This window comes from Salmo salar, chromosome ssa13 (assembly GCF_905237065.1).
Source record: "Salmo salar chromosome ssa13, Ssal_v3.1, whole genome shotgun sequence".
NCBI lineage: Eukaryota > Metazoa > Chordata > Actinopteri > Salmoniformes > Salmonidae > Salmo > Salmo salar.
In genome coordinates, this window is record NC_059454.1 from 30,359,278 (window position 1) to 30,374,292 (window position 15,015).

Genomic DNA, 15,015 nt, shown 5'->3' on the forward strand with positions numbered 1-15,015 from the left:
TTTGAACCTGAAGCACGAAAAATTATATTATCAGTATGGGATTTGTGCCACAAGCCAGGACCCTCCTCCCCAAATCAAATCAAATGTTATTGGTCACATACACATATTTAGCAGATGTTATTGCTACTAGTAGTTGTATGACCCAGGTTCTCTCATCACATTGGCACAGCTCACTCCCGCAGCTCTGGGGGGACTAAATAACAACTACACCCCCGAGCCTAAACTCCACAGTAAACACACACACATCTGCCCTATACTGCTTGTATCTCTATTCCATAAATGTACACATACATGTATGTATGTATGTATGTATGTATGTATGTATGTATGTATGTATGTATGTATGTATGTATGTATGTATGTATGTATGCTGAGGTATAGAGGAGATTTAGAAACACTTTTTAATTTTTTTATGATATGTTTATTATTTTCCAATAAAACATTTATTAAAAAAGACAGCAATACAAACATTGACATTCATTGTACTTTTGAATGGTATGGCCAATTTAGAGGACAAAACTAAACTTAACTCACACATACACAAAATAAAACAAAATCCTATTACGTGGTACATGTATAAGACAGCATATAGTCATTACAAGCACTGTAGTTAAGCCAAAAATAAATATTGAGTGGAGCACAGCACAGAGTAGCAGCAGATAATCAACCCAGTTATGAAGCAGGACTAGACCATTTATCCAGTATCGGCTGCCATATTTTGTAAAACATTGGACTTCTATTGGAGGTACTGTATCGTATCTTTTCCATATGTACTACATTCCCTAAATCCCATAACCACATTTCAATGGTAGGTACAGTCTCCAATTTCCAAAATTGCAATATGAACCTTTTGGCTAATAGAGTACAAAGAGAGACAGCCTTCCCCTCCTGGTTATTCCCATCAACTGTAACCAAACACAGCGATCAATGGATCGGGGGCTAGAACTCTATCGAAGGCTTTAGATAAGTCATCAGAAATGAGAGCCCAGTAAGCATGTAACTTAGGACATGTCCAAAATAAGTGGGTCAACGTCCCCTCATCCTGCTTGCTCCTCTCACACAGTGGTGAGGTGTCCAGGAATATTTTATACAGTTTTACTTCTGAGTAATGTAACCTGTGTATCACCTTAAACTGAACAAGGTTGTGTCTGGCATTCACTGAACTGTGGTTTATATTCCTGAGAGCTTCTACCCAGTCCTCATCTGAGATTTCTGAACCAAGTTCTTGTTCCCAAGCCCTTTTAACAGTGTCTGTGGATACCTCTATGTGGGCCTGTAGCACATCATACAGTTTAGAGACCGACCCTTTTGAATGGGGTTTGACAAGGATCAGGCTATCTAATGTAGGGTTATTTGGCTTAATGCCATACTGTGGGATATGTGTCCTTAAGACATTCCTGATTTGGAGGTATCTGAAAAAATGTGTTGTTGGCATAATTGAACTTTCCCTGTAATTGTTGAAATTAAGCTAACTGGCCATCCATGTATAAATTACCAATTGTTGTGAGCCCCTTCTCCCTCCACTGTGAAAACACCGTATCATCCAATGCAGGGTGGAAAGCATGATTCAGGCAAATCATTTACAAACACTTGGAGAACAACGGAATACATATTTTTTTTTAAAGTATATTTATTGCTAAAAGTAGAACCAACTCGCTTTGGCTTTTGGCCTTTTAGGGTTTTTTGCTGAAAGATGCCCAAGTGTCTGTGTTTCTTTCATTGTTTAGTTATTTGGGTTTGTTTTACATTTACATTTTAGTCATTTAGCAGACGCTCTTATCCAGAGCGACTTACAGTAGTGAATGCATACATTTCATACATTTCATTTCATTTTACCCCAAAGCAGCAACCTTAAAGCGGTTAGAGTTTAGTCATAATTCTAACATTTTTCTCTCGCTCCTCTCCGGTGTTTTTGTCAATAGAAATGTGCGTTTGTTTATTTGAGTGAAGGTATTTATTTAGTTTATCTGAGGAAATGGAAAAAGAGCCTAGTTCTAAAAGGATCCTCGGAAGGCAGAGGCAGGCAGCCAGAGGAGTACTGGAGCTCCCCAGACACAGGCAGACAATGAGACAGAGAGCCTCATAGAGGCCCTTTCTCTCTCTTTCCCTCTCTCGCTCGCCGCTGTCTTTTCTCACCCTCCCTCCCTCTCTCCAATCTTCCTCAATCTCTCTCTTCATCTCTCTATCTGGTGACCTGGGGTCTCAGTGCTCCTTCCCGAGTCCCCAGCCAGGCTCCCAGCCAAAGGCCAGTCCATCTGTCCCCACGCACCCCAGCTAGGCCTTATCCGTCACACACAGTCCAACCACAGCAACATTAAACATCTGAGATGACTTCCTCTGTCCCTCTAACTACATCACATAATTACTCAGCAAATGAACACACATTTCTTTTCACCTCCTCAAATCAATGTCACTTAAAAGCGATGTTTATTTCCCCAATGAGCCCACGATTAATACCAAACGACGAGAACCCAAAAATACATTTGCTCTGTAGTGAAGTCATTATCATAGCGTTGGAATGCTCTCAAGTTGTGCTGTATGAGCTCATGTTAAGACAGTAATGGCTCGTAGATATGGGAATATTCATGAATGTGCAGGGGTTATTATGGAAATGATGCAGAAATCTAAACCGAGGGGCTGCGAGGTAAGATGCGACGGAGTGATTGGGCAAAAATCCAATCAGAAACACTCCAAGGGCTGCAAGGGGAGGGGGCGGGACTATGAGCTTGTGAAGTGGGGAGGGGTAGGGGGGATCTGAGTGATGCGGTTTTGATGGAGGAGTGAGGGAGGCAGCCGTGATAACCTCCCTATCCACCCTCCATCCTGCCTCCCCCTCCTCCCTATGTGATCCGCACTGCAGGTACAAATGACCTGGATGTCCCCCCCCACCAGTAGTACAGTATGTGGTGAGCTGCTTCTAGCAACGCTGGCTGACCATGCCCATCTGCTGGTTGTTTCCTAGGGATGGGGAGGGAATCTATACAGTTACATATCGCAACATTATTTTGGATGATATTATATTGATTTGTAAACATTTTTTAAAATTGCTGTACCTGCGCCAAAACTCTGGTATTTTTCATCGTATATCTTGTTCTCCATCTTTTTTTAAATAGTGAGCCATCATGTTTTCAGCACTTTTATTTCCATGACTGATCAAGCTTTTATCATGCTCTCTTGTCTCTATGCAGCAGACATAGTGAGCAATATGTATGGAACATCAAATCGCAATGAAATCTCGGTATCGAATCGCAATACATGTAGAGCCATGAGAATCGCATTACATATCATGTCGGCAAACTAAGTATCATGAGAAACGCATTACATATCGTGTCGGCACCTAAGCATCATGATAATATCTTTTCGTGAGGTCCCTGGCAATTCCCAGCCCTTTTGTTTCGTCCCAGCCAGCTCTGCTGGTCGTGTACAGTAATGCGTCTGAAACAGATGAGCGTGTGTTAATGAGGGCTGCAATTAGCAGCACTTTGTTGCTGTCATAAATAATGCTGCATTAAACCTCCTTATTGCACTCCGCAGCAGAAATAATTTGACTATGCATCCTCTGACCGTTCTTTTTACGGTTCACTACTGTAATTACTTACACTAAACGGTTACCCAGTCAAGAGTCGACACTCAAATGTCTACTCTGCTGTTTAGTAGTGGTCATTTCAATTTTTCTTGAAGAATATAATTCATAGATGCCTCATGACATTTCAAATTATTTAACAGTAACTTGGAGATGCAAACACTTCATGTTGACATTAGATTATTAAAAATGAGATGCAAGTTAAAAACAACTGACTATACGGGAAAGAGCCTGCCTGTCTGCAGTGGCCCGAGAACTGAATAATACTGTAAAGGCCAGGGCTAAGGGACTGGGGCACTGACTAACTAAGGTCTGTTGAGTTCAATTTCACACGCCATAAAGCAGCCGGCGCAGAGGATGGACACGGACAGCCCTGCTTTACAGCCAGCCAGCCCCTCGACGTACTGCAATATCAAAACCCAGTGCTTGAATAACAAAGCAGGATTATTCAATACACCCGTCCTATTCGTCCTCAAAGCCCCAGATCAGTCTCTCCACCACGTCTCATTTTGCACACTATGGAGATTGCCGAAAGTCTGTGGAAGTAGTTATAGAAAACATTTTGTGGCACGAATATGTGGTGTGGATTAGAGTGAATTATGATAAGTGCTTGAGGAAGATTTATCTGAGTGTGGGAATGGTGGAGGAAGTGACTGATGGTAGAGTGAGAAGTATGATGGGGGAGGAGGAGGGTGTTAGGAATGAGCAACGGCAATCCTTTAATGCAAGTTCAGCCGAGAGCTGGAGGTCAATGCTGTTCAGAGCTGCTGCTCCTTAGTAAAACGCTTAACACTGCCTAATGGAAATGCCTGACCCATGTTGGGGCTCGCTGGCTGTGTCGTTTCCTTTCCTTCTTATGACTGCTTAGTTCTAGATACTGAAACAGCTGTCTGTGCCATCATCCAAATGCCCCTTAAGCTACCGATGTGACACATTGACCTACGTCACAACACAGTCTCTCTGATTCCAGGGTTTGTGTGTGTGTGTGTGTGTGTGTGTGTGTGTGTGTGTGTGTGTGTGTGTGTGTGTGTGTGTGTGTGTGTGTGTGTGTGTGTGTGTGTGTGTGTGTGTGTGTGTGTGTGTGTGTGTGATTATAATCCATAAAGCACTCTTCTGTCCCCAAGGCACGAAACATGTACATTATATGAGTAGTGCACAATATACTCCATCTGAACCCAAGGACATTTGTTTCCACAGGGCCACGGAGAAGATCTTGGCTCGGGCGCGTCAGCTGGTGGACGTCAAGAAGGAGGACGGCTTCTCAGCTCTGCACCTGGCCGCCCTCAACAACCACCGAGACGTGGCCGAGATCCTTGTAAAAGAAGTAAGGAACGGGGCTAAAAAGGGGTTTCCCCCAGCCTGTATATCTCTGTATCTTTCTGTCTCTCCTTTGCTCTCTGCTCCCCAGAGTTATGAAGGAGACCTCCTCCTGGTGGCTGTTAACAGATATGACATGTTTGGATGTGGAACAGCTAGAAGAGTTGTTTCCATGCAACACTTTCAACGACTTGTTGGCTTAAAATGAACTTTCCAAGAACCTTTCCTTAATTCTGCATTGACAGCATCCTTTGAAACTGGGACAGAAATGCCAGACTAAACATTACAAGTACTAGAACAATTGTGCTGTTGGAAAAAAATCCCTCCTTGCAAACCAAACAGCCAATAATATAGGCCTACACATATGCTAGGCCTACTGTCAATTAAAGTCGCATAAACGTTACTTTAAGTTAAACCGACAATATTATAAATATTAGTTTAAGTGCTCTCGCAGCAGCACTTACAATAATCAGGAACAAAAAAATTAATTAATGATGAGTCTGTATTTTCAATAGCTTAAAAATTTGGCATTTATATAAAAGTCAACAACAATCAGATAAAACAAATTATTATTTAGCTTATAACATTCTTTATAACACTTAAATGAACATTGGGCTAAAAACGAATAGGCCCATTATCCTTAGGCATTGCCTTTTGCCTATCGAACTGTAAAAATCCTAGATATACAATCAGATAAAACTAAATTATTATTTGGAACTTTCTTTATAACACTTAAAAACGAATGAACATTGGCTTATCCAAAAGAAACAAATAGGCCTATTAGGATATGCCTTTTTCCTATCTAACTATACAAATCTTAAATAAAGAACTACAAGTAACAAAGTAAATAAAGTAGCCTAAACAAAATAATATATTTTAGCCTATCCTATAGGCTATGTCTTTTGAATAAGATGCATCTGGATTTGAATATATTCTCCATTTAAAATTAGATTAAAAAGTGCTATGAGGAACCATTAGGTCTAGTTGTTTTTTACCATATCTTAGGCCTAAAGGTTTCTGACAAGAAACACCAGCATATTCACCTTTTTCTGCCCCAGAAAAGCGAACTCAGCCATTTGTCCTTAATATTGTATTCTTCCAGCCAATTGACCCCTCCGTGCACAATGTTAGTACAGTACAGCATAATAGGAACACATCAGCACAGTAAAATACTTACAGATACCAGGCAGTCACAGGACAGTGACATAAAAAGCAAACGCATACAATCTAACATTTGTACCTTCTTAGCCTTCCAAAATTGTTTAAATGACAGCAATACCTAAAGATGATCACAAAGTTATATTAAATCAACGTGTACCTTTACGCTTCAGAACGAGCACACAAACTAAGTTTCCCTGACCCACCCTCTCTCAGGGCCGCTGCGACATCAACATCCGCAACAACCGCAACCAGACGCCGTTGCAGCTGGCGGTGACGCAGGGCCACGGGGACTTGGTGCAGCTGCTAGTGGCCGAGGGCGCCGACGTCAACGTGGAGGACGAGGACGGGGACACGGCCATGCACGTGGCCCTTAGCCGCCCGCAGCTGGCCAATGCCAATGCCAAGCTCACCCCGGCCACCTCCAGCACCACAACCACCACGCAGGAGAGAGGAGAGGGGGGCCCGGGCTCATCATCGTCCTCGCTCTACTGTCAGGTAGGACTGTGAGGAGGGGTGTGATCCTTCTTGATTAGTCAGGAATTCCTGCTTTTCTAGCATTGTCCTCCATTCATATACATTTGAAACTGACCTATCCCCTAGCCAAAATCTTGCTTTTCCTAGAATGGTGAACACAGCGATCAGACTAGTTCCAACAGGCTAGTTTTTCTATGTTGTCCTGATCACATCCTTAACCGGGTAGCCTGGTCCCAGATGTGCTTTAGCCAAACTCCTCTGACTATTGTTCACAATGGTAGTCAATGGAGTTGGCTAAAGCACATAAAGATGGAGACCAGGTCAGGAGAAGGGCGGTGTGAGAGATCTTCTCCCCCAGCTTCATATAGGCACAATCACTCCTCACCTATATTCAAAAAATGTGTTCCTTCTATTACCTAGGTAGGTTATTGGGAATTAATTATCTTTTACAATATGGACAAGGTAACAACAGAGCCTTATATGACTACACCCCCAGGTAGGTGCAACAGATTGTTGGTGGAAGGAATTAGTTACCCCCCAATAACTGCACAATTACAACATAAAGCGATGTTATTTTGAGAAGAGCTTTATGTAAATGAAAATCATCAGCATTGTGTTCTAGCTGCCACTGCCGAAGGGCATCCTCTCATATCGGCACGACCCCAAACACTGCAGCGCTCAAACAATGCTGGCCAACCGCCAAGCCTTTTTTGGGGCTTGGTGGATGGATGGGGTAAACAAACACAAATACACACATACACTGGCCATCTCAAGGTGGCCAGTCTTAGTACCCTGTATTCACATTGTCAGCAAAGGAGAGGGGGGGGTTCTGGATTTGTCCAGCTGGGGTGCATTGGGTTTAGTGACAACACACCCTTGCGGTACTCTTGTCTGTGTATGAGGACCAGACATGCCCTTTGAATTTAGTAAACAGGTGTGCAGCTTGCATCTCTGACATGCCACTGATTACTATAATTAATAGAAGATTATTGATGAATTTATACTAATGATCAATTACTAGCTTTAGTATAATCTTATGTCCCCAGTAATCTTGTGGTTGTTGTGCACTGTACTGTCTGTCTCTCTCTGCTATATCTTATGTGTGCGGCTTTCAAGCTCACGTTTGTGATTCCTTTAATTTACCAGATAATTGAGTTCTGATGAGCCTTTAATCTTTCTTCTTCCCCTCCTTCCCCCCCCCTCTTCATGTCTCCTGTGTAGCTGAGTAGCTCGGGGCTGATGGGTAACACGGAGCTGAGCGTGGGTGCGGCCATCGCCTGTTTCCTGGCACAGGAGGGCGCCGACATCAACTATGCGAACCACAAGGGCAAGAGCCCCCTGGACTTGGTGGCGGATACAGCCGTGCTGCAGCTCATCAAGAGCTTCTCCGAGAAGTACCGGTACATACAGCAGCCAGTGACTATTATAACAACACCTCTCACACTCCTCACTCCGATGGCTCAGCTTGGAGATTAAAGCCCCAATCAGACATAAATGGCCTTTAAATAAGTGATAAAGAAAAGACCAGAACAAATAACTAACCAAAAGAAAGAAGATAGGATTTGTCCTCTAATCATACAGTATGTGTACCAAATCAGTCTTCTATCCATCCGTTCCTTTTAGGTTGCAGCGGCTGCAGGCCATCACGTGTGGCACGTCACTGAGCAGCACCAGCCTGCGGCGGGTCCACACAACGCCCAACACCATGACCAACCTGGCCATGCCCGCCCTGCCGGGGCCCAGCGAGTGCCTCATCTGCTCCGAGCTGGCCCTGCTCGTCCTCTTCTGCCCCTGCCAGCACATTGTTGCCTGCGAAGGTAGATGGATAGTGTACAGAGCTCGACATTAAGGCTTGTCCGGGGCAATAAAAATAAAAAAAGTCGGACAACCAGAATATAGATTTCAGTTGTCTAAATGGACAAGTAAAAAATTACAATATCAAACAATTAGTCCAATCAGAATTGGATAAGGCCGCGGCGATGCTGCAGTGCACAGCAGGGCGTTCATGGTTGACATTCTCAGTAAATTGCCTATATCCAATACTCCAGTGTCTTATTGTTGTAGGATCCCAAATGTTCTATTTTCTCTCCATTTGACATGAATATGGCTTGGCCTATTAAGTCACTCTTTCAGTTTAATGCATGTTAGATCTGTCCTGCCCTGCAATTTCATGATCAAAGAATGAATTAGTCATCTCAGAAAGTTTTACATTGTTTAACCTCTTACATCTAGATGTTCCGCTAGCAGAACGCCTCGCCAATATCCAATGATAGAGCGTGGCGCGATTTACAAACTCCTCAAAAATCCCAAAACTTCAATTTTTCAAACATATGACTATTTTACACCATTTTAAAGACAAGACTCTCCTTTATCTAACCACATTGTCCGATTTCAAAAAGGCTTTACAACAAAAGCAAAACATTAGATTATGTCAAGAGAGTACCCAGCCAGAAATAATCACACACCCATTTTTCAAGCTAGCATATAATGTCACAAAAACCAAAACCACAGCTAAATGCAGCACTAACCTTTGATGATCTTCATCAGATGACACTCCTAGGACATTATGTTATACAATACATGCATGTTTTGTTCAATCAAGTTCATATTTATATCAAAAACCAGCTTTTTACATTAGCATGTGACGTTCAGAACTAGCATACCCACCGAAAACTTCCGGTGAATTTACTAAATTACTCACGATAAACGTTCACAAAACACATAACAATTATTTTAAGAATTATAGATACAGAACTCCTTTATGCAATCACGGTGTCCGATTTTAAAATAGCTTTTCGGTGAAAGCACATTTTGCAATATTCTGAGTAGATAGCCCGGCCATCATGGCTAGCTATTTTGACACCCACCAAGTTTGGCACTCACCAAACTCAGATTTACTATAAGAAAAATTGGATTACCTTTGCTGTTCTTCGTCAGAATGCACTCCCAGGACTTCTACTTCAACACCCAATGTTGTTTTGGTTCCAAATAATCCATAGTTATATCCAAATAGCTGCGTTCTGTTCTTGCGTTCAAGACACTATCCGAAGGGGGACGCGCTGGTGCGTATCGTGACAAAAATGTTCTAAATATTCCATTACCGTACTTCGAAGCATGTCAAACGCTGTTTAAAATCATTTTTCTCGTAAAATAGCGATAATATTCCGACCGGGAGACGTTGTATCCGTTCAAAGACTGAAAGAAGTAAAATGGAGTCGTCACATGCACGCGCGCACTCGTGTCATTGTTCCCAGATCGACCACTTTCCAAATCCCCTACTGTTTTTCGCCCAGGGACTGCAGAGTCATCATTCCCCGTTCTGGCGCCTTCTGAGAGCCTATGGGAGCCTTAGAAAATGTCACGTTACAGCAGAGATCCTCTATTTTCCATGAAGAGGCTATAGAAGGCCAAGAAATGGTCAGAGAGGGCAATTCCTGTATGGAATCTTCTCAGGTTTTGGCCTGCCATATGAGTTCTGTTATACTCACAGACACCATTCAAACAGTTTTAGAAACTTTAGGGTGTTTTCTATCCAAATAAAATAATTATATGCATATTCTAGTTTCTGGGCAGGAGTAATAACCAGATTAAATCGGGTACGTTTTTTATCCGGACGTGAAAATACTGCCCCCTATCCTAAACAGGTTAAGGTGAGGCCTAAGGTAATAATGAGAGCGAGAAGAATCAATAGATATAAAGATCAAATTACAAATTTGAACAAATGTTACAGTTGCGAGGCCAGAAAAAAAATCCTTCCTTGCCATTGCGACCCAATGACCAAAAGCCTAATCCTACTAACTGAAATATCATAAAAGCATTAAGACAAATTAAAGTTATGAATAGTATTTTCAAAAATATTCCAATAAAGTGTTTAATGTCCTAAAGTTGCAGCTTTTAAATGGGAATAATTACGAACGTCGGAGTCTATGCTATTCACATTCACAGATTTATTTTAAATGACAAATATTTTAGGCCACAAGAAGTAAAATTGAGCAAACAATACCAAAATGGAAAAATCTAATGAGGAATCAAAAGAAATAGGCTACAGCTGAGGAAAGCTTATGAAAGAAATTCCTAGTTGGCCTAGGCCTATTGTCATATTATTCTAGCAATGTGCAACCTACCTACAACACAGAGTAGCCTAGGCCTAATAAGAAAGGAGGAGGAGGCAAAAATGCAAATCCGTTTATAATATAATCCAGTTCTGAGGACAGCAGAGTTGCTCTGCAGCCCATGACAAGACGCACAGCCAGCGAGGCTCGTTGACCGTGTCACTCGTTCCATCTGCACGCTTTGGCACACACGGATAGCCAGATAGGCCTAGGCTACTACACGTCTCTTTCGTTCCACAGCTACACCAGAGTGGAATTGGCTTTTCGAAAAGATTTGGCTCCACTAAATATATTTGGTCATTGTCATGATTGCTCTCGTCCCTCCAGTAGCATGCCAGCCAAATGTGTAGCGGTCTTCTTTCTTTTTATCTTTTTTTTAATGTAGATTATTTTGGATGTTCGCTAGGGGGCAATAATATTGTCTATGGCAGGGGTGTCAAACTCATTCCATGGAGTGCCAAGTGTCTGCTAGTTTTTGGTTTTATCTTTCAATAAAGACCTAGACAACCAGGTGAGGGGAGCTCCTTACTAATCAGTGACTTTTATTCAATCAATTAATTACAAGGGAGAAGCAAAAACCCGCAGACACTCGGCCCTCCATGGAACGACTTTGACATGTGGTCTATGGGCAAGCTTAGAAAATTATTTCAGATTCCTCCTATGTACTTCACTCATTTTCAGTCACCCTTTTGGCCGATGGTGTTAGGGACCTTTTTTATTTGTTGGGACAAGTGACTTCAGCTTTCGGACAAGTAAAAAATATCAGTCGTACTTGTCAGAAGGGTAAGTGGCAAAAAAAAATTATGTCAAGCTCTGGTGTGGGTGGCCTGTGATGGTGTGTGGGGGGGGGCATCTGGAGCATTAAGGATAGTCCTGGACTAAAATGCATCCATTGAAAGTGGTTTTAGTCCAGGACTAGGTTTAGTCTGTGTCTGGGGAAACTGGCCTTTGATGTTCCCACAATTGTACTCTGAACCTTATTTTAGGTTTGAGGTCTTGATGTTTGGGATCTGAGGTAACTCTCTTGTGCTTCTCCCTAATCTCTCCACAGAGTGTGCTCATCGAATGAAGAAATGCATCAAATGCCAGGTCACAATCACCAAGAAAATAAGACAAGGTAATGATACCACAGATGAGTAGAAGGCCTGTCTTGTTTTCAGATTTTTATTGATGTGTGTCGGTGAGGAGCATTGGTAGAAATTGATAAATAGAAGATGTCCGGGTCATACTAATACTAGTACAGATCACAATACTCTGTGATGTTGAAGTGAATGATGTGCATCTCCTTCCTCTCCTCCAGACCAGACAGAGGTGGACTGCAGCCCGGGCTCAGAGAACTCCGAGCAGCACAACCTGCTGGAGCAGCTGCAGTCACGCTACCGCCAGATGGAGGAGCGCATCACCTGCCCCATCTGCATTGACAACCATATCAAGCTGGTTTTCCAGTGCGGCCATGCCTCCTGCATCGACTGCAGCGCCGCCCTCAAGACCTGCCCCATCTGCAGGCAGACCATCCGGGAGCGCATCCAGCTCTTCGTCTGAACCAGGCCCTCCTCCTTTCTTCCTCTCTTCCCCTCCCCCTCGAGGAGTGGCCCAGTCAGTCTGCTCCTCAGTCCTTTGGGATTAGCCACTTGATCGTCCATCCTTCCTCAGCTGCTGTGCTTTGTTGTGTTCCGTTGCGTGATGTTCCACCAGGGTTCCCAGCAGTGTCAACGAGCTGGATATGGTTGTACTGACTTGATTTTTTTGTTTTGTTGTTGCCTGTTTCTTCATGGAAAAAATCCAGTCATGGCCCCTGAAATGCTCTGCAATACTTTGTCCGTGGTTCTCAGTGTGTAGCAGCTGCAGCGGGTTGCGTCAGGAGGAGGCAGTAGCGCTGCAAGCTCCATTCCCATTGGTCCACAAGGAGGACATCCCTACGAACCAGGGAGGAAGTCCCTCTGAATAGTCCCTCACCTGTGCTGCTCTAAGAGGATGTCTGTTACTCCCTGTTAGATTGCATCCCACCCTGTTCCCCCTGTTTGCCTGTCTTGCCTCCCCTGTTTACAAGGCTGCAGAGAACTGGCTGATGTCTCCCTGTCTTGATTCCGGTGTATTATGTTTGCTCTCCTTCGTATGAAGCTCTTTGTTATCAGTGTTAGTCTCCTGAGGGTGATGGTATAACTAAAGGCTCCTCTGTATAGCCCCTCCCGCTTGCCGTACGTACGCAAGGGGAAAATACACACTTTATATATGCATGAGTATATGCATATTCTAAGCTGAAGACTGTGTTGTGGGTTTGGTTAGATGTGTGGTTTTAAGAGTACCAGTAATTAGTACTGAGTTATTTATGTCTAAAGGTGTTTCTATTTAGCTAAAGTCATATTATTTTTGGTGTTTGCTCAGTAAAAAAAGGATTTCTGCTGAAATTTCACCCAAGCCTATGTCCTTCTCTACTCAGGGTCCTGATTCATTGAAACACTTCTAGTATCAAAAAGGTTACGGAATGTTTTTTTTTGTCAACCCTTTTTACGTTGGAGCCATCTGACAATTTGGTGTGTGTTCATTAAGGGACTTGTAGTTGATGTCTGGTAACACAACAGCTAGAACCTTTATAGCAGAATAGACCTGTGGATAACTTCACTTCGGTCCAACATACCTTTCCTGCTTTAGGTATGAAATTTATGTTTAAATTACACCATCGTAGAGAGTGGTTTGCGTGCTGCTTTAAAGGAAAGACTTTGTCAGATGACGCAGTGCAACTAATTTTCATTATACCATCACCCAGATACCCATCGGCTTTGTTCTTTATAGATCTGTATCAAAAGCATAATCGAAGCCTGTGTCTGTTGTTCATCTGAACCTGAGCGTCTGTCCTACTCCTCAGTGTGTAGTATTGTACTACACAGCGAGTGCATTAGCCGCCCACAGACCCGCTTGCTAGCATCATCACACTCAGCCTCAGACAGGGCTCAGCCCATTTGGTGGTGCAGAGAGGTTTGTCATTATGTTTAGGTCAACTTTGGACTCTTTTTGGACAGAATGACTTTTGACTTCTGGAGGCCTTTGTGTCCTCTAAATAGAGGAAGAACAATGATACTGTACACGATGATGAATCAATCCTCCAATACAGAACAGGAAGGATTAATGATCAAGCGAGGTGTGTGAACTTCTACCAAAGCTGAGCCAGAAAAATAATGAGCATGTATTTGCTTTTTCTTTCTTATTTCGTCACAATGTGGATTTTTGGCAGCCTTTGGACTCTGTTTTCTTGTCATGTATCTTTTTTCTCTCAAACAGATGTCTTTGTAAACATTTAATAATTGTTAATTTTGCATCTGTAGTGCACCTGTTTAACATCATAGTCATCCTACCTAGAAGAAACCCTCCCCAATCTGTGTTTGGCAAAGCATTTTGGATTGTACTTTATCGTTAATCATCCTTTGTAATGTTTGGTTTGTTTTCCGAAGGGCTTATGCATTAAAAAAAATTGATATATTTTAATCTTCTATTTCATTTTTCTATTGTAAACTTCCAGTGACAGGGGTTTTGTAACATTAGATCCCAACTTTGGGAGAGCCAATTAAGATGTACATTTGAATGTCATAAAAATGTAATCTGTCTTACTCTGCCTTGTAAAGCTGCGTGGGAGAGAGGGAAAGTAAGGTTTACTCAGAAGTACTACTAACGTTACACCAGTGCCAAATCTTCAAAAGGATGTGCGTGGCTCTGGTAAAAGGTGGTGCACTACATAGGGAATAGGATGTCATTTCAGACGGCGCTTCTGATTAACAACTGATATTAAAGAATTCTGATCCAAAGTATATCAATCAAAAAAATGTGGAGCCCAAACATTTTTTTGTTTGTTGTCATGATGAGTATAGCGAGCATTTCTGATTGAATGAATTAGATCATCAAAGATTGTCATCTAGGGTCATGTGAGTAGTCTCTGTGCACAGGTAAAGGTAATAATACTTTAGAAGAGCCAGGAGGTTTGGAAATATACCACTAGAGGTTTGCTATGAGAAGTACATACATAATATTTAGCAACAAATGTTACTATTGGTGTGTGTGTGTACAGCACTTGGAGTTCTGATGTTGGCCTTACTGTCCATTCTTATGTTCATGTTTTTTTCAGTTGTATTCTGTACAAAAATATTTTGCAATAAATATGGAACTGTTTTATAAGGATTGTGTTCTGTGCTTAATCAGTCACTGTCTCCTCCCAACATGTAATTGGCATGTCACCCATCTAACTTGAAATATGTTTATCCAACTCAAATAGCATATTCATGTTTTCTCAAATTTAGTTTACTCACAATAAGTGTAAATTGGGGTAATTTGAGTTGGGTAAAGGTATTATTTTGAGTTGGATAAACTGATTGATTG

At 42.3% G+C, this 15,015-nt stretch overlaps 1 protein-coding gene across 4 annotated transcripts in view; it reads left to right on the top strand.

Moving 5' to 3' along the window:
• The window catches only part of LOC106566874 (E3 ubiquitin-protein ligase MIB2), a 74,123-nt gene extending 59,309 nt beyond the window's left edge, over positions 1-14,814 (top strand). For all 4 annotated transcript variants that reach the window (XM_014135383.2, XM_014135384.2, XM_045693128.1 and 1 more), the window contains 6 exons: positions 4,781-4,907; positions 6,275-6,556; positions 7,757-7,935; positions 8,159-8,352; positions 11,699-11,764; positions 11,948-14,814. In XM_014135383.2, coding sequence (XP_013990858.2) covers positions 4,781-4,907; positions 6,275-6,556; positions 7,757-7,935; positions 8,159-8,352; positions 11,699-11,764; positions 11,948-12,189 — 1,090 coding nt within the window. In that variant the 3' untranslated portion in view covers positions 12,190-14,814. The remainder of the gene's footprint in view (positions 1-4,780; positions 4,908-6,274; positions 6,557-7,756; positions 7,936-8,158; positions 8,353-11,698; positions 11,765-11,947) is intronic.
• The last annotated feature ends 201 nt before the right edge of the window (positions 14,815-15,015 follow it).